This window comes from Prionailurus viverrinus, chromosome B2 (assembly GCF_022837055.1).
Source record: "Prionailurus viverrinus isolate Anna chromosome B2, UM_Priviv_1.0, whole genome shotgun sequence".
Classification (NCBI taxonomy): Eukaryota; Metazoa; Chordata; class Mammalia; order Carnivora; family Felidae; genus Prionailurus; species Prionailurus viverrinus.
Genome location: NC_062565.1, coordinates 59,232,448 through 59,259,314, shown reverse-complemented (window position 1 = coordinate 59,259,314; position 26,867 = coordinate 59,232,448). Strand labels below are relative to the sequence as shown.

The window sequence follows — 26,867 nt, the reverse complement described above, 5'->3', positions numbered from 1 at the left end:
GAAGTATCCAATGTCACACTCTTCTCAAATCTTTAGAGAGATTTTTTCCGAGGATACTCATCCCTTGACAGTTTCCCCAGATGACTCCATTTTATTGTTCAAGCTTATTCTTGTGTCCTATTAATATCCTTACTACATATTCTCATAATGCTCTAGACTATTTGTTTCATTATTGATCATGTTGATTGCCTAATAATTCTGTTTCCTTTATTAAATTCTCAGTTTTTTACATTGATACTTCATTTCACTTGGTCACTGAAGAATTCCCAGTACCTAGCATATTGCCTTGCATGTAGATTGGGATCATATCTATTTGTTCAAAGTAGTCTTTAAATCTTAGCAAGATTACTAATTTATATTCAGAAGTTATGACTAACATTTGAAATGAACATGATCATACATAACTTTTAATTCTAGGAAAGTTACAATTTTACATTTCCATATGCATATTTTATGGTAATATATTACTTATAAATTTATATTTTATAGATTTATAATACAACTGAATTTTCAAAGAGGAAATTTACAACTCAAATTTAATTTCTATATGATCTAGAATGGCCATTAAGAAATTGGACTTAATATAAATATTTGATATGAATTAACAAATTAATTGCGTCACATAATGGCATAAGTCATTTAACAACAAACTGACAGTCAAGATAGAGTAAAACATGACAGGATTTTGAATGACTTGTAAATTCTTATATAATCTAACTCCATCTTCAGTACTACTATGTTAATTTAATACAACTATGTTAATTTCATTAAATGAATATATTTAATACATTCTTATCTAAGAATGTATTAAATAAGAGTGAAAGGAATTAAATATAAGAGTGAAAGGAATTAAAACCCATGTGGCCTTAAAATGTAGACTGGAAAAATAGCATCACTGACATCAAAAGAGCATGTTTTTCCATTACACCTTTTCAGAATTTAACTTTTGTTGCGATCTTTACAGTTTTTTTTTTTAATTAATTAAATACTAGAGTGATTTACACAAAGAAAACCCTCAATGAGTTGTAGTTACTATTTTTTTAATTGGGTCAATATATAAAATCTCAAAGATTGCTATTTTTTTGTTTTGTGGGTGGTGGTAATATATATATATATATATATATATATATATATATATATATATATATATATTTTGCCTCTGGGAGTAATGATGCCTTACCCACAGGGTTAATCCCTTATTCTCCCCTTTCATACCAGTGGTGAATGATGAAAGAGAAGTCATTACATAATACCTGTACTTACCATCCTTTTATTATTCCATTTTATACTTCCTTTTCCCTCTTGGCCTACTATATTCCCACAATTCTGCAGAAGTTGGGTGAAGTCTCATTCTGCGTTTATTTATTTACATGATGGAATTTTCTAGAACCTCTTGTATATCTGGGAGTTCTCACCTCCTGGATTAGAAGATCATAGTTTGTGCATTATGGCTTATATTTATATGAAAATACTATATGAACATTATATTTAAATCATTTTTTCTTGCTTTATGGATGGTGTTTTTTAAAGCATTTTCTAAACCTAATCAGAGAGCAGTACTTATATCTGAAGAAAATTAAAACCATCTATAAAGGAACTTGCTTATTGTTGTATTTTATTTTTGTTGAAGCTTGGTGAAAAGAGCATACAAAAGATTGCAGTAAATTGCTGGTATAATTATATAACAATACGAAACTTCAGAAGCAGGTAATTCTATAGGACAGGATCAGGTGCAGTATATTTTCACCACATTTTTTCTGGCCTTGTTTCACAAAGAAGGTGCATAGGTGGTGGCAGCATAGTCTTTGCAGGAACCAGCTTAGAATTGTCTATATAATTAAGTAACTTCACTAACAATGTATGTTTTTATGTTTAAAGGGATATTTAAATCAGTTGAACTCTACTGTTTCTTGATCAAAATCCACTTGCATTTTGGAATAGAAAAAAAGCCATTTCCTGGGAATCCTTGAACAAAATCTCTGCTTGCAAATTTTCAGCAACACTAAAAGCCCATTTTGCAGCATTTCTTTATGACACTTTTCATGAGAGACTGTAAAATACAATTTCCCCAAATGATTAACAAATCAATTATGCTTCTGAGCCTGGTGGTTCTTCATAGCACATTTGTAAATGGAAAAACAACATGTAAATGGCAATTTGTGGAAGAATGGCATACACAACCATTATCATATATGGTGAATTGGACACTAACAGAAAACATCTGCATGGACTTCTATGGAGATTGCTGGTTTGGGGATGTAAATACTAAAATGAACACTTCAGGCAATCAAGTTGTTCCCCAGATTTGCCCTTTGCAAATTCAATTGGGAGACATCCTTATAATTTCTTCTGAACCATCTCTTGGATCTCCAGAAATAAATTTGATGAATGTTTCTGAAGCATCATTCATTGACTGTCTGCAAAACACCACAACTGAAGATCAGTTACTTTTTGGTTGCAAACTAAAAGGAATGCACACTGTTAATTCTCAGTGGCTGAGTGCTGGAACACATTATTTTATCACAGTAACAGAGAGTGGTCCATCGTTTTGTCACCTGGGGCTACGGCTAAATGTGACAGTGAAAGAACAGTTCTGCCAGGAATCTCTGAGTTCAGAATTTTGTTCTGGGCATGGTAAATGTCTTACTGAGGTTTGGAGCAAGACATACAGCTGCCATTGTCAGCCTCCGTTTTCTGGAAAATATTGCCAAGAACTTGATCCATGTTCTTATAAACCATGTGAAAATAATGGCAGTTGCATTAATAAAAGAGGAAAATTGAATAAGCAAGGTTATGAATGTATCTGTTACCCACCATTTACAGGTAAGATTTTTTTTAAGTAACGTAATTCTGTTAAAAAAGGAAAATAAAATGAATTCATATATTGCTACTTTCCAAAAAACAAACTACACTTCTAAAAATTTTGTAGATTTTTTAGAATGGGCTAAATTTGGATTCTGGACACAAAATTCCCATTAGGCATTCTGTAATTTTTTTTCTTATTTAAATAAGAGGTTTTTTGTTTTGTTTTTTTTAAATTTTATTTTAGAGAGAGATAGAGCATGCAAGCAGGGGAGAGGAGCAGAGGGAAAGAGAGAATCCCAAGCTGGCTCCATGCTCAGCCCATAGCCCAAGGTGGCGCTCAATCCCATGACCCTGGGATCATGACCTGAGCCAAAATCAAGAGTCAGATGTTTAACCGACTGAGGCACCCAGGTGCCCCTAAGATTTTTTTAAAAGCACATATGTTTTACCCTGAAATACCTACTTTCACATCTTTCCCCAAATTCCCTCTTAATGTCTCATGTAATTAAAAAAAAAAACAAAACATTGGAATAATATTAGCTGTAGAATGAAATTCCCAAGTTTATGGTATTTAAGTTAAACAGTTCTAGGTAATAATGTAGTAATTAAGTGTGGATCTGAGTGGAAAGAGGTAAGGAGGTATGTGCTTGGGTAGAAGGCATGAAGTAGCTTGGCAGAACTGAAAAAGAAAAGATAATTGTAAGCCCAGAGCAATGTGTTTAATGGATGTTGATATGGCACTTATAAAGTGATTGGTAGATAATATTGGAAAGGAAGGAAAGAACTTGATATAATTAATAAAATTGGTTACAGTAAGGTAAATGAGAGGCAATGGTGAGGAAAGGTTATAAAAAAAGAAGGCATTTGGTGAATAGATGAAACCAGAAGGGCAATCTAAAAAAAAAAAACGTAAATTATACAACCTGAAACTGAAGTTAGGATTAAAGGGAAAATCACTGTCACCACTTGAAAGTTTACTAGGGAATCTGCGTCATCAGAGGAAAATAAAAAGAAATACTGAGAAATGTAGGGGAATTTTAAACTACAGGGATTAATGAATTTCTTTTAGTGGGAGTTTCCGAGACCTGGCATAGAGAGTTACAAGGTTAGTGGGTAAGATGAGGAAGATCTAACAAAGGGCATTGCTTGATATAGTTTCCCAATGATAATATGGGAAAACAAATAACATGTTGGTAGTATATTTTGCTCAAGAGAAAGGAAAGAGGGCTGGATAGATATTGACTAGAGCAGATGAGGCTCAAGTATATAACTGTAATTTGGGGGGACAGGGTTTAGGGGGCTTCAACAAGGTTTTTCTTGCATGTTGCTGTCAAGACTCCATTGGAGCCAAGTTTGAGAAGGCTGTATAATAAAATGTAATGGAATATCTCAATAAATCTTTGTAGGCTCTAAAGTTCACCTAAGCCAATCTTTCAGAGTAATTTTAAACTCTATAGTAAGGAAGTACCAAGACCATTTTATTTTTTTTAACTTTTTTTAATGTTTATTTATTTTTGAGAGTGAGGGAGACACAGAGCATGAGTGGGAGAGGGGCAGAGAGAGAGAGGGAGACACAGAATCCAAAGCAGGCTCCAGGCTCCAAGCTGTCAGCCCAGAGCCTGACGTGGGGCTTGAACTCACGAATCGTGAGATCATGACCTGAGCTGAAGTTGGACGCTTCATCGACTGAGCCACCCAGGGGCCCCAAGACCATTTTAAAAGTAAATCCCAGCAATATCCATTGAACATCCTCTCTCTATAACTGGGATCAAATTCCCATTTGACTCTTATTGGCATCGGTGAACAAAGATGTAAGTAACTTTGACTCTCTCCAGAGTTTATCAGGTAATTAAAATTAAGACAGGTCAGCAAAAAAGAGAAAGCACTCAAGTTGCTGATTTGAGGTGAATGAAAAAGCAATTTTAGAGCTCCTAAAGCATCCATTTTAGTTTGTCCAAAGAATTTTAAAGTATATTTGGCCAGAAAATTTCTACCATCTATCAGAATATTAATTGGCACATGTTTAATCATATACCATGGAATTCTATTTCAGTGGTTTTATCTTAGTTGCATAGAGTGCTTTGTTTCTACCCAATGTTTGTTTGTTTAATAGAAACACAGCCATAGATAATTTAAACCATTAAATGTTAAACACCATAATATTGAGCATATACCATAATGACACTTTAATTTTAATTACTTCAATTTTAAATCTCAGATGTTATAGAAATATGTAGAATTACCAAATAAATTGAGAATATTAACTGTATTAATTTGCTAGTGATGCCATAATAAAGTACCATAGTTTGAGTGGCTTCAGCAACAGAAATTTACTTTCTCCCATTCTAGAGGCTAAATGTTAGAGATCATGTCAGCAAGATTGGTTTCTTCTGAGGCCTCTCTGATTGGTTTGTAGACAGCCATGTTCTCCCTGTGTCTTTTCTTTGTATCTGTCTGTATGATCCAAAATTTTTCTTCTTATAAGGATATGAGCCACATTTGATTAGGACCCACCTTAATGACCTCATTTAATTTTTTATTACCTTTCTAAAGATCTTGTCTCCAAATACAGTCACACTATGAGGACCTGGAGGTCAGGATTTCAACATAGGAATTTTGACGGCTCACTATTTGGCCCCTTACACTGATTGAAATAGATTATGACCTGTTGAACATTCTATTGTTAATTTAGTTTTGGTACATGGAAATATTTGGCACATAATTATATTTACTTAAATTTTCATTGTGTTGGGGGTTGTTTGGAGGTAAATGAAGGAAGAAGAGTTCTGTATTAGTGAGTCAGAGCTGTCAGTCTATAAAGAATTTGAAAGGAATCAATGATAATGCCAAAAACTGCTTACAAATTAAATTAAAAATTCACTTAGAATGGAGGGGTGACTAATCTATTGAAAATTATGTACAATAGTTTTATAGTAACATGTGTCCATTTGCCATTGAATGTCCTGGGCATATTCTACAAAGGATATTATGAGCCAATTAACTACATGGAAAAGTATTGTAAACAAGGTTATGGTATACGATATTGTAGGATCACAAAAGTGGGTATAAGTGAGATTTAGAAACTTGACAGAACAGCAAGGGCAGGAAAATGTAGAGTTTAGAAGTTCGTGCCTAACTTCTAAGAATCCAACAGCCTTTTCTTTATTTCCCCATAATTTTAGATTTTATTTTATTTTATTTTATTTTTTATTTTATTATGAAAAGAACACTTAATATGACATCTACCCCCTTAACAAATTTTTAAGTGTATGATATATTAATGTTGACAGTAGGTACAATGTTGTACAGCAGATCTCTAGAGCTTATTCAACGTGTTTGACTGAAAGTTTATGCCTCGGTTCCTCTTCAGATAGTGTCAATCTTTTACATTTTCCTCTTGGGAATTATCACTTTGGCTAAGTTATAGGGCTAAGACAGAATACTTTTGAATGTATCACTTTGTAAATTACCACTGAAGTGCTACCACTGTATGTTGAAGAACATATATTATTATTATATACTGTCGAAACATGATTAACAAATTCAAATTGTCATGAAAATAACTAAATCTCAAATATCAAGAATCAGAAAAATATTTGAATGTATAGTGGGGGTCAGAAGATGGAAAACCTTATGTCAAATTTATTGAAATTAATTTTTGTTGCAATTTTTTTAAGTAGATATGATGCCCAGTGCAGAGCCCACTGAGGGCCCTAACTACCAACGCAAAGTCAAGACTATGAGATCATGACCTGAGCCAACATCAGGAGTCAGACACTTAATCAACTGAGCAACTTTTGTTTCAATTTAAATACATCACTATGACAGGGCCCCTGGTAGCTCAGTCTGTTGAGCATATGACTCTTTGATCTCACCTCAGGTCTTGACCTCAGGGTCTTGAGTCAAGCCCCATATTGGGTTCCACATGGGCTTGGAGCCTACTTAAAAAAAAAAAAAAAGAAAAAAAAAATATATATATATATGTGTGTGTGTGTGTATATATATATGTGTGTGTGTGTGTATATATATATGTGTGTGTGTGTATATGTGTGTGTGTGTATATATGTATATATGTGTATATATATGCATATATGTATATATGTATATATGCATATATGTGTATATATACATATATGTGTATATATGCATATATGTATATATGTGTATATATATACACACATCATCATGGAGTATTATTTATTAATTAGAATTACATTTTGTCAAAATTGTGATCATGATTTTCTTTTTAATGTATGAAATTTATTGTCAAATTGGTTTCCATACAACACCCAGTGCTCATCCCAAAAGATGTCCTCTTCAGTGCCCAATTTTTGCTCATATTAAAGAATTTGGGAAAGTTGATGACCATAGGTAACTATATACAATGTAAATATTTTTAATCTAGTTGCAAAATTAATTTATTTTCATTTATATAGGCATACATTGTTCAGAAATTATTGGCCAATGTCGACCACGTATCTGTTTCCATGGGAATTGTGGCAATATTACTGCAAGTAATTTCATCTGTGAATGTGATGAACCATTTTCAGGTAAAAAATGTGCATATAATATGTATATACACATGCATACAAATCATTTTAATTGTTTTATTTCAAATTAAACTTGAAATGTTTCATTTATTACTGAAAAATGTCTTTAAGCAATGGTGTCTCCAGCCACAATTAGACACCTAAAGACCCCTTTTGTGGGAGTGCAACAAAAAATGCACGTCTTCCAAATTACAGAGAATGGTAATATTTCTAAGTGTTTCTCTTGGAGGTCCTTCCTCCTAACTCAGTTGAGGGAGATTTGAAATTTTAGTAGACTACATTGGCCACTGTTCCATAGTAAGAAGGGTTGGTAACAATGCAGGCAATAAGGACTCCCAATAACTGTCTTCAAAAAAATCTTTTCAGGTCTTGCATTCCTCAAGTCTTCTCTTTCCTTAAGAGAAGTTATGGAGTTAAAATATTTGTACAATATTTTACCATATCCTGCATTATGGAAACCATATAATTTATCTTCCAAAACATGGCATTTTTGAGCAAAAGAGGTAGCTAAAAGCAGTTACAATTATATAATATTTGATATGTTTATTTCAAATTGGTTTCATTAAATAGGCAGACACATAAAGTTGGCTTATTCTTAAGAATAGTTCTACTTTTCATAAAATTGTTTTGAAATAAAATAATTGTACATTGATCTTTGATGTCTAGAAATAAAAGGAAATTTTAAAAAACATACTTTATGTTGATTATCTGAACATTACCAAATAATATAAGCAGAAACTGTGTTTAGCCATATATATCTTTAATAGTATGTTTGCTAATATTTTTATGAGGAATGAATTTTTCAATGTGGTCTTATTTTATTTTTTTTAATCAAATTATACCCAAGGTTCATTTACAATTAAGAAACTTGAAATTGTTCATGCCTTCAATTGACATTTAACTATGCCATTCTTAATTGAGGCTATTTTCACTGAAATGTTGAGGCTCGTGTTAATCTCAAAGGAAATTTGCTAAATGGAAAGTATTCTCAATTGGTTTTTTTTTGTTTTTTGTTTGTTTTTGTATAAAACACATAAGTTAGATTTTTCATAGGAGCCATATTTTTATCCTGTTTGACATTATTTTCTTTGACAAATATTTTCAAACATTTACCTCATGAAATAAATGATCTCCACATATGATTCCTTTGAATATTTGGCCAGTATTAGGTACTGCAACATTATACGATTTCTCAATTTATTTCCATTATGTTCAGTACATAAATTTATCCATGAAATATAGGATCCCCCTCATGTTGCTTTCCAAAAGTCTAGTTATTCCAAAGCACAGTTATAGTACTTATAATATTTGCACTTTTGTACTGAGTATGTTGCATGTCTCTGTTGTTTTATGCAACAATAAATTTTAATTTGTTTTTAAAAATAAGGGCCATTCACTAAAACTTTTAAAACCTGATATTTTGTGTGCTTAATTTATTAACTTGTTTGATTAAATGCTTGTTACTGAATGTGAACAAGATGCAATGAAAATTTAGAGGGTCTTTCACTAAAATGTCAAAACTTCTCAGAGGCATTTGGGCTTATTTTCAGTCACTCTTCAGGAGCTTAAATATTTCTAAAATCCAAATGTTAATGGACAGCAGCAAATGAAAGTACATTTTGCTAAGTCACACTTTTTTACCCCTCATTCTAGCTTTGTCAAGAAAATTTTTCTGGTCCTGTGTATATTATAATATTATTTATAAAATTTGCAACTATACTTTCAATTGTGTGAATATCACTAGTTTGTATTAAAATATGAATGATGTCTGCATCACAGTAAATTTCAAGTATATTTCCTTCCCATCCTTTTCTCAATCCCATCCTTTTCTCAACTTGATCAAAATATTGTATATCTCATGTATATAACGTATATGTATATAATATATACAAAAATTATTTATAATTTTAACAGAACAAATAATTTTATCTTTGAACAACTTCACTGAATTTTCAAATATGTTCCTAATCTCTTCAGATACCTTTCCTTCAACAGAATAAACTTGTAAAGCTTTATTTTAATTCAATGAATTGGATGGAAAATTCAAACCATTATTGAAATTTACTAATGATTTATTTGAAGCCTCTAATTTTACTAATAACAAGCAGCTGGCATCTTTTAACTGTGTATGGATTTGTTGTGTTAATTGAGCTGACACATTTATATAACTATCACTTCACTTGTTATGTACAGAGAAACTTGCAACAGAAAATGAGGAAAATTATTTTGGGACAGTCATTTGATCTAAATGAAAAGACATGCTTCACAGAGTGATCTGTAAGAATCCCTTCTGCATCTGCACCTAATTCAGCATTGGCAGACAGTCTTCTAAGATAATTAACATTTAAAATAGATGCTGATCATTTTTCAACTAATTTGTAACTTCTGATTTTCAAATAGTCAGTGATGTCACTAATATTCTGTGGTGGATCATTAATAGTGACATAGTATAGGGGCAAACTGCATATTAATTATCAACTTTCTGGGGAAACATAAATCTGAAACTTTTTTCTTAACAATATAAGTTGTTTTGGGGGGGCATCTGGGTGGCTCAGTCAGCTAAGCATCTGAGTGTTGATTTCAACTCAGGGCATGATCTTACGGTTTGTGAGATTGAGCCCAGGGTCAGGCTCTGTGCTGACAGCACTGAGCCTGCTTGTGATTCTCTGTCTCCCTCTGCCCCTCTTCCCCACTTTAATGCTTTCTCGCTCTCTCTCTCTCTCTCTCTCTCTCTCTCTCTCTCTCTCAAAATAAATTACTTTTAAAAAATATATGTGTGTATATGTATAGTTTTTTATATAATTGCATTTTAAGTATTTATATTAAAATAAGAAACATCAGCACAAAACAAAATATGTAAATAATAGTATATTTATGCCACAGGCTTGCAAACTTTTATTTTTTTTCTTTGTTTCTTCTTCTTCTTCTTCTTATTCTTCTTCTTCTTCTCCTTTTTTTTTTTTTGCAAACTTCTATAAAGGATCAAATAGTAAATGTTTTATACTTTTGAGCCATATGGTCTCCATTGAGGTAACTCAACTCTGCTATTAGAGCGTGAAAGGAGCCATAGACAATATTCAAACATATTAATCTGGCTATATTCCAGTAAAACTTTATTTGCAAAAATAGGTGTAAGGTCACATTTGGCTTAGAGTTATTGTTTATCAACCCTCAATTTATACCATACCTGTGATCAATTGTATGGCCAAACTTCTATAGCAAGAACATATAGATAACTCCCTATAAACTCTGTTAACAGGACTTCTTGTCCTCTATTTGTCTCTCATATAATACATGGCTATACTCATAATTCCCTGTGGTTACCACTGGCCCATTTGCAAAGGAAGCTTTGTGCTGCTAGGGTAGCATTATCAGATCCTTCTCCTCCTGTCCACTGAAACAATAAGTAGTGAGCTATTTGTAGTTTCTTGGGTCTCCAAAATCCAATAAGGTATCCTTAAATGAGAAATATAATATACTTTGCATCTGGAAAAGGTTAGGAAAAGATAAGTAGGTTATCATTTGTTAACTTGCTAGTTTATCCTCATGTTAAACAATATGCTGCCTATGTATCTCTAACACTCCTAGAAAAGACCATTGCAGAATTTAAAGTACAAAGTGGAGATATATCAAACACATCTCTATTTATCTAATGAAAGTGTGAATAATGTTACTTTCTTAGAAAGTCCAGGACAAATGGTAATTTGGTAAATTGGGGGGAACTGTTATCTTGGCAACATTCTGTCTTACACTCCAAGACGTAAACTGCTGCTACTGCCATGTGCAAACTAGGATGATGACTCTTATTAAAAGATCTAGGAACTATTATAGATTGGGATATTTCAGTACCTCTATTTATTGCATTATTCTGTAACTTAAAGCCATAGACAAAAATGTACAGGAAGCAGCATATTTTTTTAACTTTGTATGTATATATGTATGTATGTATGTATGTATCTATCAGTCATCAATTAATATAAATCAAGACAGCAAATAAATAAGGTGTAGAGTCACTGCTCCTATTTTAAAACTTGGGGCTCCTATTTTAAATCCTTGGGGCACCTGGGTGGTTCAGTCAGTTGGGCGTCCAACCTCAGCTCAGGTCATGATCTCACAGTTCGTGAGTTCAAGCCCCACATCGGGCTCTGTGCTGGCAGCTCAGAGCCTGGAGCCTGCTTCGGATTCTGTGTCTCCCTCTCTCTCTGCCCCTCCCCTGCTCATGCTCTTGTCTCTCTCTGTCTCAAAAATAAATAAAACATTAAAAATTTTTTTTAAATAAATAAAAGTGGTGATCCTTTAGAAAAAAAAAACATTCCTCATTTCTAAGACACCTCAAATATTATGGAAGAGTGTGAATAAGAACAATTAGCCATGAGGTCAGCTGCAATCTCAGACATATAAAAGTAGAATTAATAAAGTTCTAATAAAAAACTGTATGAAATTATATTCTTTAATTGTAATTCCAAATTTGAAAATGTTATGTAAGATTTATGTATCTGTTATAAAGTGATTTGCTCTAATTTTATAACTTTGTAAGGTTTATTGCAAGAAACTTACCATATCTTTTTGAGCAATTCAAGGAACCATTAAAATTCGCATTCTATAGATGGTTAGTCCTTGACTTACTTTCAAACTTTTAAAATATGATTTTGATAGAAGAACAAACGATTGTCAGAAAATAAACTCTTCAGTCTTAGTTTATGACTAATTTATAGCTACAAAATTAATTTTAGTTTCAAGATTTAAGAAGCTTTATTTGCAAGGCAAGTTGGGATCTCTGTACCCAAGATGAATGATTTAAAGAAACCATAGCATGGCATTGAAGGAATAATCAATTTTTCAGGATATTGTAACCTCAGGTAACAAGAGGTCTAAATTGTCTAGTGGAGGATACTCTAAGATATTTTGTTAGTTTAAATCAGTTTAAATCAGAAGGTGGGCAGAATATTTTCCAATATAAAGTAGATTTCTCCATTTTTAAAACCCCTACCAGGAGGTAGAATTTATGGAAAATAGTATTTTGTTCATGGAAAGGAAAGCTAGCAGGAGCTAAATCAGATATAACTTTTTTCATTTTTAATAATTGAACTTTAATCCTACTTGAAACTCAGTTCTGATAAAGGTTGGGAAATTAATCTCAGTTCAATCGTGGTTCTAACCCCCTGCCACGTAGAGAATTAAACTAGTCCTTGTTGTCATAAGTGTAACTTGTTAAATATTATGAATAATCATATTACATGAACTGATAGGCACTCTACCTGTACACTCAACTCTGAGGGTTAGTATTCATAAGATTTGGAGTTAAAATTATGGCAAATATTGATGCAAGTAAATCTAACATATTTACTAATGTACATAATTTTTTAGGTGTTGACTAGGAAAGAGTTCATGTACTTTCCTCTGGACAGTTATTATTTTTACATTGTCAGATTTCATTTTGTGGTATTTTTCTTCTTGATTCTTTGGTCACTGTGATCATTATCAGCATTGGTGGTGACCTATGCTACGGCATAATCCACAGTAGCATAACACTAAAAAACAAAGATTCTAGGGGCGCCTGGGTGGCGCAGTCGGTTAAGCGTCCGACTTCAGCCAGGTCACGATCTCGCGGTCCGTGAGTTCGAGCCCCGCGTCGGGCTCTGGGCTGACGGCTCAGAGCCTGGAGCCTGTTTCCGATTCTGTGTCTCCCTCTCTCTCTCTGCCCCTTCCCCGTTCATGCTCTGTCTCTCTCTGTCCCAAAAATAAATAAACGTTGAAAAAAAAAAAAACAAAAAAAAAAAAACAAAGATTCTATATCTAATTATTAACATGCATGATTTCCTTTGATACCTACCATACTCCATCCTGATAAAGAACTGAAACTCATTTTGCATCTTCTGATTAGTCTTCCTTCTCTTGTGATCATCCTCCTTTCATTGACAAAACAATGAATCCAAGTGTTCCTCATCCCACTATAAATCGTCTGGAGACAGTCTATGTGTCCACTAAGTATCTAGTATATATTATTCACCTTATAAATAGTAATTACTGGTAATTACAGGTCTCAGGATGATCATGAAAATTTTTATTTCTTTTGTTGACAAATGAGAGCAGAAATTGATTACAGATAAAAGGGCTTTGAATGCTCAATAAAGTATATAATGTAGCTAAAATCATAAATCGTATATGTTGTGACACTTTGCCTTTTTGTTACTATTGGATAAATATAATAGTTAACTACTATTTATCATGTGACTTTCTTTTTACCAGAAAATAAGTACATTAAATAGTTAATCTCATCTCTATTTAACCTTTTGAGAAAATGGTGGAAATAGATTCATAACTTGGATTGTTTTGCTCTAATGATATTGATCTTATGCCAGTATGTAATGTTACTTCTCTGGTTTGTTCAGTGAAAAGTTAATTAAATATTTAACAGTGAGGCAATGTCAGTGTATATTTGTATAGACCCATAGTATCCTATAGATCTTGAGAACCAGTAAGGCTTACTTGCTTTGCCATTTTTAAGTTGTCTTGCTTCATTGATTTGAATTTAATTTATCCATTTTTTTCTTTTAATTTAGAGATAATTCGTTGACTTGATAATATTGTCTTCTGGCCTTTATTTCTCATACAAAGTCAGTTATCATTTACATTATTGTTCCCTATGGATATGTCTTTTTTTTTCTCTGATTTAGTAATTTTATATTTTGGTTATTGACTCTACCGTGCATAGCCCTGGTTTTCTTTGTATTTGTCCTACCTGAGATTATCAAACTTCTTGGATTTGTAAGGTAATGTTTTCACCATGTTGGGAAAGTTTCAGGCCACTTTATTTTTTACTGCTAAAATCTCTTTCTTCTTTTCTTCTACAATTACACATTTGGTAGACAACTTACTATTTTCCTACTTGTCTTGTCATTCTGGCATAATTCATTTTAGGGCAGTCATTTTCCTCCCTGTATCTTTCCTTTGAGTTAATTTCTATTGTTTTGTTTGTTTTCTTTACTGATGCTTTCTAATTCTGCCTAGTCTTGTTCACTCTTCAAGGACTTTGTAGTGTGTGTGTGGGTTTAATATTTTTAAACCGAGATATTATTGACATATAACATTATATTAGTGTCGTATCAGTTATATAACATAATGAATTGATATTTGTATATGTTGTTAAGTGATCAACCATGATAAATCTAGTTAACCTCCATAGACTTTCTTTTTCTTGTGAAGATAGTTTGTATGTTTTTATACAGTTTTATTTTCTGTGAGAAAGTTCATCTGAAAATAGCTATTCGCAGTAACACAAAGTAACACCAATGTGAATATTTCTTTCTTGTGCTCTCTTGTTTTTTGTTGTTGTTGTTTTTTTTAAATCTCCAGAACTTTTCTCTGTTTATATTGAAACAGGTAACTTTAAAGGGCACCTAAACAGGGATTCAGGTAGATAGATGTTATTTTAAAACAAGTGTATATAATTAGTCATAAAGATCAATTTCTGGCAAAGTGATCCTGACTGCACTTAACATATGATGATAAATATTTTTAAATGAAATTCACAACTATAGATGGAGCAGCTTTGGTAAATGAAGCACTGTCAAGTGCTGAAATTCTAGAGAAAGAGAATTGAGTAGCTATGATAAATATATTATGTCTTGCTCAAATAATTTTACCTCATTCAACCAACTAAATTTTCTAAATATATATTTTTAAATGCTACTTTCTTTCTCCAATGACTCTACTTCCTTTCCTTTACTTGTATTACATGGTAGAAAGATGAAATTGAGTTGTTTGGTTATTAGTTTCCATAACAATGATATACACAATTTAGTTATGTAATTTTTGATTACTTCATCTATAATATGAAGAAAATATAATATTATTTAAGCTCTCTAAATCTTAGTTTTCTGAACTGTAAATTATGAGAATTTAAATATTCATCTCATTGTCCCCCCACCCCGAGGACTAAATTACACAATCCATGTAAAGTACTTGGTAAAATGAGACAAACAGTAAGTATTCAATTAAATTTAGCTGTTTCTACTTTTGCTATTGTTTGATATAATTCTTCATTCGTTTTTTTTAAATATTATATTTTAATTTTTTGATGTTTATTTATTTATTTATTTTTTTAAATTTTTTTTTTCAACGTTTATTTATTTTTGGGACAGAGAGAGACAGAGCATGAACGGGGGAGGGGCAGAGAGAGAGGGAGGCACAGAATCGGAAACAGGCTCCAGGCTCCGAGCCATCAGCCCAGAGCCCGACGCGGGGCTCGAACTCACGGACCGCGAGATCGTGACCTGGCTGAAGTCGGACGCTTAACCGACTGCGCCACCCAGGCGCCCCGATGTTTATTTATTTTTGAGAGTGAGAGAGAGAGAGAGAGAAAGAGGGAGCAAGAGCACAAGTTGGGGAGTGGCAGAGAGAGAGAGAGAGACAGAATCTCACGCAGACTCTGCACTGTCAGCAAAGAGCCCCACACTGGGCTCAAACTCACAACTGTGAGATACGACCTAACCTGAAACCAAGAGTCGGACACTTAACTGACTGAGCCATCTGGTGCCCTTATTTTATTTTATTTTATTTTATTTTATTTTATTTTATTTTATATTTTATTTTATTTTATTTTATTTTATTTTATTTTATTTTATTTTTTATTTTATTTTATTTTATTTTATTTTATTTTATTTTATTTTATTTTATTTTTTATTTTATTTTATTTTTTTTAATTTTATTTTATTTTATTTTATTTTATTTTATTTTATTTTATTTTATTTATTATTTTATTAAGAGAGCAATATGAGTGGAGGAGAGAGGCAGAAGGAAAGAGAGAGGGAATTGCAAGCAGGCTCCATGCTGAGTCCTGACTTGGGGCTCAATCCCATGACACTAGGATATGACCTGAGCCAAAATCAAGACTTGGAAGCTCAAAAAACTGAATTACCCCAGTGCCCTTCAATGTTTATTTCTTCTATTTTGCTAATACAGACAAACCTGGTTTCCTATTTTCCCCTAGCATTTGAGTATTAATATACTTGTCTTGTATCTACTTTTATTAACTTACATTTTAATATTTCTCTAAACCAATCATCTGCTATAATCAGATAGTTCTAATGATTGTCCTATGAATAAATCATAAATATTCACATTTTCCCTGCTTTTGTTCATACTTTCATCTTCTCTAGAATGAAGATCTTCTTCCTTTCCTTTAGTCCTCCAAAATTCACTTCCTTTTTCCCCTTCTATTGATTTACAATAGGCAGCAAGGCCTACAATCTAGTCATATTTACAGCCCCATCTTCCAGCACATATAAGGTATTGAATAAATGTTTCATAATAAAGAAAGTAAGAGACAGGGGTCTATTCTTAAAGGAATTCAAAGTATTGTGATTCTCTTTTGACAGCTATACTTAAGAATAAATATGAAGCAAACTTTTTTTTTTTTTTTAATCTGGAGTCACAGGATTATAATCTACTATTTTTTTTTTTTTAATTTTTTTTTTCAACGTTTATTTATTTTGGGGACAGCGAGAGACAGAGCATGAACGGGGGAGGGGCAGAGAGAGAGGGAGACACAGAATCGGAAACAGGCTCCAGGCTCCGAGCCATCAGCCCAGAGCCTGACGCTGGGCTCGAACTCCCGGACCGCGAGATCGTGACCTGGCTGAAGTCGGACGCTTAACCGACTGCGCCACCCAGGCGCCCCTATAATCTACTATTATACACTCTTATTGTCCTATATAGAAGGAAAAGGATCACAGTTTTTGCTGTGTGTTTTATTAGGACACTGGAAGGAATATTGAAAGAAATACATCATCTCTTAAAAATCAAAGATATGGTTTTGGTACACATGGCCATGTGAATAATGTGAATACCTGCTTATCTTTAACTCATAATGTGTTCAGTTTTCATACCAACTATGCAAATGGTGGGATTGCATTGTTTTTTTAAAGTGAAAAAAGTATAAAAGCCGCTTTTAGTCTTATAATATTGAAAGTACTAGTGACTCCCTTATAATTATGTTGAATTGGCTATCGTTAGTAACAGATGTTCTATACATTGCAGTAATACTGCCTATATAATTGTGATAATTTTTCACTTCTGATTTGTCAGTTTCAGTGATTTAAAAGTCACTTGATGACTGCCTGAAAATGACTAATACTTTTTTCTATATTAAGTATTTTCTGCTGGTGCAGTGTAAGTCTTTTAATGAGTTCTTGAATTCTGTTGAAGTCTGCATGTTTTAATTCTTTGTTCAAGTAAACAGGTGTGACAATTTATAGAATTCCATGCAGAAACTCTCTAATTACTCCATCTTGGGACTTTGAAATGTGTTTTATGGGGAAAGCCATAAACTTATTTTTCAGATACAGGAACATTTTTTAACATATGGCTTCAACTTTTATTTATTGAAAAAACTTGAAAATAAAAATCCAGAACTTACAGAATATTTTGTCCTATAAGTAATTTTGCTATCTATTTTATCTGCTGATACTCAATGATTACTTTTTTAGATGCTAGCTATGAAATTCCAAGGCAAGAACTATCAAAGTATGATTATAAGCATCCCTTTCAATGCATATGATCCCGCTTGATTTCTTTAATTGGTTGCTTTGATTACACTAATCAGAAACTCCTTTTTTTTTTTTTAAATCTTCATTACGGACAGGCTTACCTTAACAACTTTATTAACTTCATACATGTTCAGGAACATTCTTAGAAATAGTCCCCTAAGTGAGCATTTCCTGATTCAAGACAATTATTTGTAAATGATTAACATGTTGCGGTGTCAAAGTGTGTTGCAACTCAGTGGAATTCTTTATCAAGTTAAAGAGTAACTTTAAAAATAATATGAGACAATAAATTAAATTATGATGTACATTTTGATGATATATCAAGTGAGTAAGTTTGGAAAGAAAGTAATTTTTTTTTTCTGTCACTTATGCATTAGATTTGATCCCATTGGTATCTGTGTCTACCTATCCATGACAAATTCATTTCGATGGCTATATCTGAAATGACAGTGTTGGGGGAAAAACATTTTTCTCAACCCTTCAATATTCTTCTAGCTGATTTAAAAATTAATTTCACATGAGAAAGATCACCAGGAGAAAAAAAAAAGTAAGTATGTGGAGGAGGCCCAATAATCAAATTGAGACTTGAATAAAAGAGCAAGGCAGGCATTTTTTGTACTTTTGAGGCAAAGAGACAATAAATCTGTGAGAAATTGGCAGGACAAAGAAACTTATGTTTGGGAGCTTCACTGAATAAGGAATTCTAAACAGAATTTGGACTGACGTGGTAAACTAGCAAAAAGTAACAAGGATAGTTTATATGGCCTTCTTGGTTCTTAATTCCCTATCTCTGGTGATGAGGTTATCTCTTTACATCTTGGTGCGGAGAAGGAACATTTTACACGGGAGATTTATTTCCTGCTTTATGGAGACAAAGGGAGATCAGAGCGTTCTTACGTTAGTTTCTTAAGTAACTTTTTAATTCAAAATTCTCAGTATGCCAAAGTGGCACATTTTGAGGAGGCCTGTCCTTGGCCCCTACACTAGATATACCTGAACTTAGATCTTTTTAGAAGCACTTTTCATAGAGTTTATTCTATTTTCTAACAGAATCTAAATAGTATGCATCATGGCAGGTGAGCCCACTAATTGGTATTTAAGAATTGAGGTTTCACCTCAGCTGCAGGGTTACAAGGAACTGAAGTTTTTTAAGTGCCATCATGACTGATTTGGGGAACCAACTGCTCCTACAAGATAGCAATTAAAATATCTTTTCCCCTGAAAATTGGTCGTTAATCATCATTGCTCATATAAAAGGCATTATATTTGTATAATGAAGTATCTCATTTGATATGGTGAGAACTAGAAAACAAACAACACTTTTAGCTTACTGAATTCATATATTCACATTATATTTTTCTTTCATTGCTGTCTTCTGAGTCTGGGACACAATATTTGAATAAATTAAATTACTTTATGAAAAGATGATAACTAGGAGGTATGTGTGTGACAGGGAGGACTGAAACTTATAAATTGAGTCCAACTAAACTTTAGGTAAGGTATAACAACATGTTAGCATTCAACTATGTAACTATTTTCACACACCAATAAAATTCTGATTAAAATCATTAATAGTGCCTTATTCTTTTTTATTTTTAATTTTTTTTTCAACGTTTATTTATTTTTGGGACAGAGAGAGAGAGAGCATGAACGGGGGAGGGGCAGAGAGAGAGGGAGAGACAGAATCAGAAACAGGCTCCAGGCTCTGAGCCATCAGCCCAGAGCCCGACGCGGGGCTAGAACTCACGGACCGCGAGATCGTGACCTGAGCTGAAGTCGGACGCTTAACCGACTGCGCCACCCAGGCGCCCCAATAGTGCCTTATTCTTTTCAGCATTTTCTCATAGAAAATTCACTGGCTACATATCATTAATTAAATGTAAAATTATTTTCAAATGAACATTTTTTACCTCTACAGCATTTTAATACAGTATGTATAAATCTAACCCTATAACCTTGAGTTTTTAAGGGTTTATTTTAGAACTTTAAAACATCTTTAATGAGTAAACTCATTGCACCAGTGAGTATATATGAAGACCAATGGTGGGAATATTGAATATGACTGTATTGACTAACTGGCAGTTTGTTTTTGTGACCAAAACCCAAGAATCCCTAACTCTTTGCCTAGTGTTTTGAAGTTTGTACAATATTTCCCTATGCAGATGACATTTAATGGTGGCAACTACCCTATGAGGAAAAAAAATACAATAATAATTAAGTGCTTGATATATATCAGATGGTCCTTGACTGGGTAGGTGGTTACTTCCTCCAAGATAGACATCATTATTTCTCAGCAACATTTGTTTTGGATGTTTTTTCAACACTTCAATCTGGAAAAAAAAATCTATTTTCAACAGCTTTAACTTCCTGGTTTTCTGGTCTGTAATCATAAGCATATTTCCTTCCCTATGTCTTTGAACTATGTTCTCAGCCAAAAAAACAAGCCTCTTTCTCCCTGTTTTTTTATATTCTCCGGAGCCCTTTCTTTATTTTTTTTTCTACTCTTCACTTCAAACCCTTTTAGGACTTTTAATTCTTATGCTCTTACATCTTCAACTACTTCTCAGAGCTTTTACTAGTTATTTATTGCTGTGTAATAAAATAACCCTAAACTTAATGGCTTAAATCAAATACAACATTTATTTTTTGCTCATGAATCAGCAACTTGGTTATCTTTGCTTTGATAATTGCTGTTCAGAGTGGCTCAAAAGCTGGGTGCTAGAATCATCTGAAGATTGGTTATAATATTCACCTAGAACTTCACAGTTCTAGCAGATGATGCTGGGTCTTGACTGAAATGCTGGCTGGTGCTCTTGGATGGAATACTTTCAGGTACCTTCTGTGCATGACAGTAGCTTTCACAGTATGGTACCAGGATTCCACAACCAGCCTCTGCAGAGAGGAATGAGCTGTATCACCTTCTACTACCTAGCCTCAGAAGTGACATAAAATAATTCTTTCTACATTCTTTTTATTTAGGATATTATACAAGTCTTCTCAGGATAAAGGTTAGAGACAAGTTCTGGAAGATCATGTTTAGTTACAAATATTGCTGCAGCCATCTGATACTCTACCAGAGGATACTTCCTTTTATTCTTTGTCTTATTCTGAAACCTAAATGATCCTCAGCCTTCCTCTTCTTCTATAGCTTGTTATAGCAAAAGTTACTCATTCTCTCATGGAACATGCATGTACCATGAGGCCATTATTGCTGCTTCTTAATTAATAGTTGCACTTAGTAAATTATTGCTTTCGACATATCTTTCAAAATCTCCTTTGAGCTTCATGCCTTATGTCTGATTTACTACTGCTTTTAACATTACCATTTACTATCTTCTTGGTTCCTCATCATTAACCAATGGATCCAATACCTAGCTTCTAATCCTTTTTTCCATTGCAAGTCTTATCATCGCTATTTTAAAATCTCACTTCATATTCTTTGACTTTATCAACTCCTAGGAATATAACAACAGTTATTTTACTATAGCAACTCACACCCACAAAGATTCCAAAAAATCATAATCATCTTGAAATACTGAGTTTTCCTTATAGTTCTGTCACTTTCTGAATCAATCTACATTTCATTTTTGTGGCCAAATCTTTTTTTTTTTTAATTTTGGAGGAGACCATTTGTTTTGATAGGAAAATAGTTCTTTTAGTTAAAGGACCTGGATATGATCCCATATCTGCTGTTTATTGATCTTTATGAAGACACTTAATTAACTTTTCTGAAGCTAAGTTTTTTTTCATGTGCAGTAGTTGAAAGAAAAAAAAGAGCATTATTTTGAAGTGTGACTTAGATCTTGTATATAAAATACAAACACTATTTTATACTGTTTGAGTTGCACCAAATTATTAGTTTCTTCTTGCAAAATGTTTTTGTCCTTCCATAACTAATCCAAATCCAGTTGTCACACTTCTGTCATACCCTATGATGTATATAGTAATGTTGATTTATTCAGATCATGTGTTTTCTCTGCTTTTTGTGGTTACTGACCACTGGTGGGGGGTATCTCAACTTTTTGTGTGGCTTTACAAATAGATCTGTAGTCTTCAGACCCAGCAATACCCTCAAGTCTGACCAGCCATCTGTTCTGGGTGCCTAAAGAGAAACTTCTCTGATTATTTACTGCTACTTTTCCAAAATCTCAAACTTTTGTTGTTGTTCAACCTCTCTTCCCTAAGGTTTCCCTTACCATCTCCATGCTGCAGATACTTTATATCTGCTACATAGAAAGGACATATTAAGTATGATATCCATGAACTTTTATCTAATATTTATCAATTTAATTTAACTATATAATCCCTTGCCTCCTTTCCTTTAGTTTCATTTCCTTTTATGTGCCTATTTATGATAATAGCACTCTGACCTAAATCCCCACTTGCCCATAATCTAATGTAATATATGCATTTAGCCCAATTGGGTTTATTATTTGGTATATATTTTAATTTCTAAGTGAATTGCACTTAATTCAGTTATCTTACTTGATGGAGTAGACAGCTCAGGAGGAGGAATTGTTTTATTTGATATCCTTGCTTATCAGAACATAGCCTAAGGCCCTTAGGAGTTTGGATCCAGGGGAAATTATTTTGATTTTTAGGCACAAAGGAGAAGAAACACCAGGTAAAAGCACATTAGTGATGGAATGTAAAACTAAAGTGAGAGACACTGTTATGAAAGATAGTGTTCACAAACATCAATCTTGGGATTGAATAGAAAAAATATAATTTTTTAGTGAAAAATGAATAAATCAATCAGTTAATGAGATGGAATGATTTTTATCAAGGGCAGTAAAATAAAGTCCTTTAGTGTTTGACTTATTCTTATTTGAACTGCATCCTTTCTGTCGATCTTACCTATAACTGAAATCACATTTTTACACAGATAAGATCATTTATTTTTCTATTTATTTGCCACATGATTTAGATTAAGTGCTCTAATGAATTTTAAATAATTTGTGAATGAGTCATGATCAATGAAGAGTTCTTCAAAAAATAAGGCATATTGCTCAAAAACTTACTAAAATCTATAAGAGCTTTTACTAAAACACTTTCAGGTTTGATATTTTCCATAGGCTTTCCTTGTAAGAATGTTTTTGAAATTTTAATGATAACACTTGTTCTTCTAATATATGGAAAACATAATTTGTAAAATATCTTATACTATCTCTCCCCTTTTGTGATAACCATAGCACAAGAGAAATTGGATCTTCTAAACATATCTATACTTTTCCAAGGCAGTTATGCTGACTAGACCTTGATTACATTCAGCCTTAGAAAAAAAAAATTATTCCATCTCCATATGGTATACCACTTCTTTCTAAGGATCTTCCAACTCTGGAATTTTGTTTTTGAGGAATAATTAAGCAAATATATATTCTAGTGTGTCTCATGATGACCTTTCAAAGTGCATGAAAATTGACAATAATACATTAGGTTGTATACAAAGAAAATACTCTTTATTTAGTAATAAAATGTTAATGAAGACAAGATGTATGGTGACTATATGTAATCATCTACATTTAAACTACATGTAAAAGATTAACAATAAAACATAGAATAAGCCAACGAAATCTCCTATAATTTAAATCATATAATTTGTTTCTGATTATGTTTTACTTAGAACTAAAATGATGAGGAAATTTTTAGGAGATACTGTTTAAAGCAGTTATTCTAAGATGCTTAAGGGATATGACTCTACCACTCTATTTTACATTAAAAATATCCTAAAATATTTTACTAGAAATAGAATAGTAAAAACCTGTAATTCAGAGTAGAGGAAAAAAATCTGTCAACTTCTATTTTCCAAAGCATTTTACTTTATAGGAATATTCTTCAAATTGCTCTGGCCTCAATGATAATTGGACCATATCCTGAATTTTAAAATTTTGTAGTAAATGTTCTTTCTGAATCATAGTAGATTTCAACATAAATTACAATGATATCAAAGCAGCAGTCAGTGGAGTCCTGGTTGTGATATGCTAAACTAAGATCTGAAAACCACTAATTTTCCCCCTTCTCCCAATTCAATTTACAACCCTGTTTCTAGCATTCATCTACATTCATCTTCATTTTATTTTTAGCTCCTGCAACCTTTTTGTGCCACAATTTTTATATATCCACCTTTACTTTCAGAACTGTACACTATATCCACATCCATCTTTCTACATGAAGTTAGCATCTAGGTAACAATTTCCATTCCTGACAGCACACTTAATAACTTTTACATTCATGTGGATGACACTTCAAATACTAGAGTTTTATGATTCACTCTCTTTGATTATGCTAACATATAACCTCAGTGTTTATATCAGCTCAGTTGCTTACCAATTCCAAATTATCTTTGTGTCTCTGAACTGGCTAACACATGTTAACCATGGCAACTAACATTTAAATGAATATTGCTTTTAATTTGAAGAATATTGGAATGCATATTAAGAATGAACAGGTTATATCAAGGACATCAAGCTTCATCAATTTTAAAACCAATCTAATATATTAAACTCATGTAGATTAAATAATAATAAAATCTCAGCTATCATTTATTATTTACTATATATTGGGCATTGTGGCAACAATATCTTAGGCATTATTTACATGTAATTGTCAAGACAAAACTATATAATAACTGCCATTATACTTCTCCTTACATTTATTAGAGAAAAGGAAGCCCAGAGAGCTTTTATGAGCTTAAAAGTTTTCAGAATCACAGCTAGTTAGTGGTATAAGGAAGGTTTTTATAGATTAATGATATTAGCAGGTTTTTATCTTTATTAATCCTAATTGAAGATAGCACTTAAGTCATTGGCATAGACCCTTCTGTTGCTTGTTACTAGTCCTTTATAGCATGTACCTTTTCAAAAGATGATCATTTACCACCAAGTCTTCTAGAAACACCCATTTCCTGAGAAAGTGTTATTTTATATCCAATCTCTAATATATGCAATTCTAAAAATCCATAAGTAAATTTTTAAATGCCACATGGAAGAAGCTTGTGCATTTTTCTTTGATATGATTTTAAGTCACAGTGCAATCTGGCAATTTCTAAACTTAGGCTAGAGCTAGGGATTTAAAATCTTTGGAAATTTACTTACATCATTTCCTCAACAGATGCTTGGCAGTAGAGATGGCTATGTATAGCTGAGGAAGAAAGTTCTTTGAGGATAGTGAGAGATTTGTTGAGGTTTAAATTCCTCAGACTTACTTCAACTTTTTTTTTCCTTCTTATGCTGACTGGTATTCACAAGTGTTAACGGAAAAGTGCCTCCCTTATCTTGAGAAAAAAAAGGCAATATTTTAAAGAAATAAAAGAAAATGAAAAGAATGATTTTAAAAGGAAAATAACAAATCTAATTCCCCAGGAAGTTTATACAACTCTGATAAATTTGAAAAAGTATACATTTTTCATCCTTTGATTTTTTTACCTTATTTTTAGACTTACCTAAAATATTTAATAATAAGGTACACAGAGATATCATGTCCTTGAACAATTTAATGGAAAATAAATCTACATCTATTTACATTTACTGTATTGGAAATATTTTAATAGTTTATGAAGAATTAAAATGTGTAAATGAAAGGATTTCACTGGGACAAAAAAGATTTATTAGTCTTTGAATGTCAAAACCTCCTCCAATATTAATACCATTTTTATGCAGTTTACTTGGGGGATCAAGATATTGGTGGCACCCTATTGGTTGCAATATAATGCTTAATATAGTTCATGGACTCATCGTATTTGAAGTATAATATTAGGGATTAGGGTTGCCAGATTTAGCAAATAAGAATACAAAAGGTTCAGTTGAATTTAAATTTCCAGATAAATAATGGATTTCCATGTATTGAATGGGACACAGACTTCTTCCGTAGTGTACAGAATTATCTTTAACTAAATATGTCAGCTAGCCCAACATGATGGTAACCATAGGGAAATACATAGAATAAGTAATAGAAAATCTCCTTTTCTTGCCGAAGAAAGTATGAGAAGGGGGTCTTGAAAAGAGAGACGGAAGAAAAGTAATCAGTCTGTGGAATGTCCATTTCCCTCTTCCTAGGTTTGGAAGCAAACCTCTCTCTCTGTGAGAGAAGGGTATGTTTCACTAAATAAGAGAGGAAGCACTCAGGAGAGGAGGTCTCTTGCCAAGAATCCTGTTTAAGGTTCTAGAACCATAGACTTCCTGGCTCCCATTATATGGGTAAAATATAACAGGAAAGTTCATGGGTTTAAGTTTTCTGATCTGTCCTGAGACCCTTGCCTCCCTTCTCTTCTGAATGTGACTCTAAGTCTCTGGATGGTGTCATGATCATGCTTTCAGAAAACCCTGTCCAAGCTCCATTCAGTGAAGTTTACTGTGTGCTATTGCCCCTTGTGGTAGTATCATTTTCTTTATTTCTTTATTCAGAGTCATATGAAGGCAAAAGAACTCCAAGGGAACAGCAGAATTGAAGAAAGGGCTCACATGTAGGTGATGTCACCTAGTAGAACAGCTGATAGTTGCCAGGTCACAGATTTTGAAGGACAGCTGCTTGGGGTCTTTCATTATCCCAGGGTATGTTGTATCTATAGCTAGTAAATATCAAGTACAATTTTGCTATATGTGTAATGCAGGCAGGCTCTAATTTGCTTAAAATAATGCTTATCAGGGCTATATATAAAACAATTGGATGTGTAAAAATTTGAGTTTGTCACTGATGGGCTTTTAAGTTTAATGGGCCCAGCTTGTGGTGAAGGAGTAAATAACTTAGGGCTTATCTTTGTCTAACTTATAAGACAGAAGGAAGTAGATCTATAAAGTTCTAGAGATCATTCAATCAATCATATGAATCACATAATACACTTTCTGTAGAAAATCATAATATTTTACTAATATTTGGAGAGACTAAACTTGGAAAATACAAAAAAAAAAAGAAAATACATTTTTGGTCACTTCTCTCCTAATGTTTGACCTTCATATGCGAAAAT

At 32.7% G+C, this 26,867-nt stretch overlaps 1 protein-coding gene across 1 annotated transcript in view; it reads left to right on the top strand.

Moving 5' to 3' along the window:
* Positions 1–2,009: 2,009 nt before the first annotated feature.
* Positions 2,010–26,867, top strand: part of EYS (eyes shut homolog) — a 1,626,372-nt gene continuing 1,601,514 nt past the window's right edge. The window contains exons 1-2 of the mRNA XM_047860135.1: positions 2,010–2,823; positions 7,242–7,355. Coding sequence (XP_047716091.1) covers positions 2,031–2,823; positions 7,242–7,355 — 907 coding nt within the window. The 5' untranslated portion in view covers positions 2,010–2,030. The remainder of the gene's footprint in view (positions 2,824–7,241; positions 7,356–26,867) is intronic.